At 48.4% G+C, this 4,678-nt stretch overlaps 1 protein-coding gene across 1 annotated transcript in view; it reads left to right on the forward strand.

The window, feature by feature from the left end:
• The window catches only part of LOC311122764 (forkhead box protein P4-like), a gene marked incomplete at both ends in the record, with an annotated part of 14,774 nt that extends 11,730 nt beyond the window's left edge, over positions 1-3,044 (forward strand). The window contains 3 exons of the mRNA XM_084197087.1: positions 66-270; positions 1,519-1,617; positions 2,942-3,044. Coding sequence (XP_084053213.1) covers positions 66-270; positions 1,519-1,617; positions 2,942-3,044 — 407 coding nt within the window. The remainder of the gene's footprint in view (positions 1-65; positions 271-1,518; positions 1,618-2,941) is intronic.
• Between the last annotated feature and the right edge of the window lie 1,634 nt (positions 3,045-4,678).

Consider the following 4,678-nt stretch of genomic DNA (forward strand, 5'->3'; position numbering starts at 1 on the left):
CTAATATCCAATAACTCTAAATCTCCACCCTCCTCTCATCCCCCACTCTCCGCTCCCCCCTGCAGCCATGTGTCCTGGGGACCTGCAGCAGCTGTGGAAGGAGGTGTCGGGGGTGCAGTCTGCAGAGGAGGCCCTGAAGCAGCAGCAGACTGGAGAGGGCCTGGATCTCAGCACCAACTCTACCTCATCCTCCTTCCCCAAAGCAAACACACACAGCACCCTGCACAGCCTGCACAACGGACAGAGCAACCACACCCCAAAGAGAGACAGGTACAGAGACAGGTACAGTTGGATGCATTACAAACGTTTCATATAAATGCACCATCGGGGGCATATTTCAGAAATGTATTTTATTATATGGGTTATTGTTAGATGATTGCAAACAAATTAGGCGCTTGGCGTCACCCAGCGAGAGTTTGTTACACGATGGACTGCTACAGCACAGGTTTTTGAAAAGCAGACACGCACACACACACACACACACACACACACTCACACACATGTCTGATAGAGCTAGAGAGAGTGTGATGTACACAGATAGTAATACAGTGTGACTGATGTGTCCTCCATGTGTCCTGTAGAGGAACTGCGCTGGAACTAATTCACACATAGTTACTATGTCTTTGGACTGCCTCTCCGTAGTTTAGAGAGAAGTTCACTCTGACACAGAGACTCTGTGTGTAGGGTGTGTGGGTGTGTCTGTGTGTGTATAAAGTGTGTGTGTGTGTGTGTGTGTGTATGTGTGTAGGGTGTGTGTATTTGTGTGAAGTGTTGTGTAATATGATTGTGTGTGTGTGTAGGGTGTGTGTATTTGTGTGAAGTGTTGAGTAATATGATTGTGTGTGTGTGTAGGGTGTGTGTATTTGTGTGAAGTGTTGTGTAATATGATGGTGTGTGTGTGTGTGTGTGTGTGTGTAGGGTGTGTGTAGGGTGTGTGTATTTGTGTGAAGTGTTGTGTAATATGATTGTGTGTGTGTGTGTGTGTGTGTAGGGTGTGTTTATTTGTGTGAAGTGTTGTGTAATATGATGGTGTGTGTGTGTGTGTGTGTGTGTGTGTGTGTGTGTGTGTGTGTGTGTGTGTGTGTGTGTAGGGTGTGTGTAGGGTGTGTGTATTTGTGTGAAGGACTGTGCAATAAGCTGGTGTGTATAATATTCTAGTGTAAACGGCCCTCAGTTAATTTGATTTGTGGTTTTCATGTGTTATCTGGAGCATAGCCTACTACTCTACTGCTGCCCAGGTGCCAGTTTGGCATGAGTGTGTCTGGCTGAACATTATGAGATGGAGGAGGAGGAGGAGGAGGAGGAGGAGGAGTGAATGAGGAAGGGGTGACCTGATAAATGTTTTGTGCGAATGTGAGCACAAAGTAGAAAAAGTGTTGTGTGTGTAGTGTTATTCTTTGTGTGTGTTTGTTAGGTATGTGTGTGTTCAGAGGAGATGTGTGTTTCAGATTGTGTGTGTTGAGGATGTTGGGGGTGCATCGGTATTCACCTGTGGGTTGTGTCCATTTCATCTTTAAGAGCAAGACTCTTTGAATGGATCTCCTCGTTCAGCAAGGCAGACCTCGGAGATGAACACCTCATGCCTTACTCCAAAGGCGGCCCACTGTCCAGCAGCCAGTGAGTAACACACACAGACCTAACATCCCGAGAATGAGGACATGCTCCCTCTGTGTGGGGGAAGTATAAGAGAGCTAGCTCATCGCTAATATCCTTTGCTATTTGACTGGCCCATGCTAACACTACCCTAGCATTGCTAATAGGGAGGCAGAGGAGACTGGGAGGGGCTAGCATGCTCCAGTTAATGCATGGCTGATGTGGACTGGTGTGTGGTTGCCAGTAGTTTGTCGTGTCTGCAGTCTGAGCAGCTTCTGAACTGAGCAGAGTCAACCACAGCCAACACACACACACACACACACACACACAGCACAACCACTGCCAGCACATCTGACCAATGAGAGGGGAATAGGGGAGGAGAAGAGGGGAAAAGAGAGGAAGGAGAGGAGGGGAAGAGTGGGTGCTCGTCTTTGGGATGGTCCCATCTGTGAGAGGGATGGTTTGTGTTAGACAACCCTGTGATGTGGATCTGGGAGAAGCCTCAACCGCCTCCACACACACAGACACACACACAAACACATATGCATATTGCTGTTCCAGCCTGTACGTCTCTGGATGCTGGTAGATTTAATGTCAATAAACTGTGAACTCTCTGTCATAGTGTGTCAGACACGAGGCCAGGCTGGGCCAAACCTCATCTGCAGCACAATGTGAACCCTGTACACTGGCTACTGGACACACACCAAACACACATGGCCAGTGCCTGGATCTGGGCCAAACCAGAATCAGCATCCCAGAGCCACACACACACCCACACACATACACACACACACACACACACACACACACACACACACACACAGAGAGAGAACTGTCTCACCACAATAAAGCCTGCAGCCACGTCTCAGAACAACCACCGTATGAGGGATAAGACCGCCGCCCTACGCACCAATCAGGCGGGCCGTCTAAGTCTCTCTGCCCGCCCATACTGACTGGAGAGAGAGAGGGAGGGGGGGACTGGGGCTGTGTGAGGATGAACGTTTGAAACGGAGGAACACACACACACACCATTCTGCTCTTAGCTTCATGTTCACTAAGCTCTGATGATAGTAAAGGAACTATGGCCTTAGTGTGGAACAATGGATGCTTGCACTGTGTGTGTTTTTGCTGCTCAGAGGCATGTCTCTACTGATGTGTTAGTGTGTCAGCTTGCTTTATTTCATCTGTCCTTGATCATCTGAAATGAGATCACTAATTTGTTTTCCCGTACAGTATGTGATGTCTGTACATCTGTTATGTTAGCTTCAGATCATTCTAACCTGCTATTTTTCTCCCCCTCCCCCCTCCCTCTCCCTCTCTTCACCCTCTCTCTCTCTCCCTCCCCCAGCCATGAGGAGCATGCAGGTTCCCATCCTCTCTATGGCCATGGAGAGTGTAAATGGCCTGGCTGTGAGGCTCTGTGTGATGACATGGGACAGTTCATCAAGTGAGTAACACCCTGTAGCTGCATTCACAAACGACTCTCCTCCACACAGCCCATACTACAAAGAATGGAAGTGGCCCATATCACTTTCACTCTTTCTAGCATGGCTTTCTAGTGACTAGCGTAGGACTCGCTCTACAGTGAGTACTACTATATCAGTCAGCCCAGACACACACTACCAGCGAACGCAGCGACTAGCCAGTGCTGAGTGTCAGTCAGTGTAGCTTTCTGCAGCCTTCCGTCAATAATTACTCAGTTGCTATCGGTTACATCAGGCTCCCTTGAAGGAGCAGAGTGTTTTGTTATTGTGTATCCATCTACGTTATTTCACAGCTCTCTCACTCTCTTGCTCTCTCTGTCAGCCTTCTCTCATCTCTCTATCCCTCGCTTCTATCCTTCTATCTCTGCTCTGCTGTTTCGTTGGCCGCTGGATGTTTTAAGTGGTGTGTTGTGAGAGGCACTTGTGACACGGTGCTGAGAAGGTATCAAAGGAACCGAGGCTATGCCTAATAAGATAGTACAAGTCATTCAGTGTGTGTGTGTTTGTGTGTGTGTATGTGTGTGTTACCTGTCTGTAACTGGTACCTCCCGTCTCTAGCTGATTAGTGTTGTGCTCCCAGAGTTCTCTGCTCTGAAGGGTCAAGCAAATTGTTTCCACGCTTCGTTAGCAGTTTACTTAATTAGCTCATTTACAATCACAGCTCATTGTTTCCATGGCGCTAGCAAAGACATCAAACAGCAGCTCCCTCGCCATCCATCTCCCCCTGCTTTCCTTCTCTCTCTTCTCTCTGCCTTTCTTTATCTCTCTGTCTTGTCTGTTTGCCAGTTTGGAGTCTTTGGGGATGGTGTGTAAAGTGGAGAGGGGAGAGGGAGGGGTGAGGGGGGTACAGCAGGGGAGATTGGGTATGTGTGTATGCGAGCGTGTGTATGCTGGTGGGAATAAGGGGTGATACATCTAAGCCTGGTGTAAACAGTCAGTTGTCACTATTTGTTAGCGTGATGACACAACACACAACATGTCAGGCGAACGAACACACTAATACACACAGGCACATTCCACTGAGATCCTGATATCTCTACTATTATCAGCTTCAGGACAGTCCACTTGCGGCTAACACATAACAAACCCATTATGAACCCTTTAACAGAGGCCTAAGGAACCCTTAGCCAAGGCCTAACCAAGACCTAACAATGGTCTGTAAGGTAGAGAAACTTTATAATTATCCACTGAGATAATATCTCCAGGGATAGTGTGTATTAACATGGCATGGTACACACACACACTCACACATGCACGCACACATGTACGCACGCATGCACACACACACATACCCAGAGGAGTGTGTTGTGAAATGATGGCAGCGGACAGTCTGATCAAAGCCAGAGGCAGGCTGGGAAAGTTTTGAGAGGAAAGCTGTTGTTTGGTGTCTTATTTCACACAGCCTCAGGGCAGGTGGAGCGAGAGGGGGAGGGAGGGAGGGAGGGAGGGAGAGAGAGAGAGAGAGAGAGAAATTTGACAGATAAAACCGTCAGTTCGACAGTGCGCTCCCCTGCAGCCTTCCTTAGTCATCGCTCCGGGCAGGAAGAGACGAGAGACGAGAGGAGACACTCTTCTATTTCCAGCTCTTTTCTTCCTTCTGA

Source organism: Coregonus lavaretus, assembly GCF_964263955.1.
Source record: "Coregonus lavaretus genome assembly, contig: HAP1_SCAFFOLD_7355, whole genome shotgun sequence".
Taxonomy (NCBI): Eukaryota; Metazoa; Chordata; class Actinopteri; order Salmoniformes; family Salmonidae; genus Coregonus; species Coregonus lavaretus.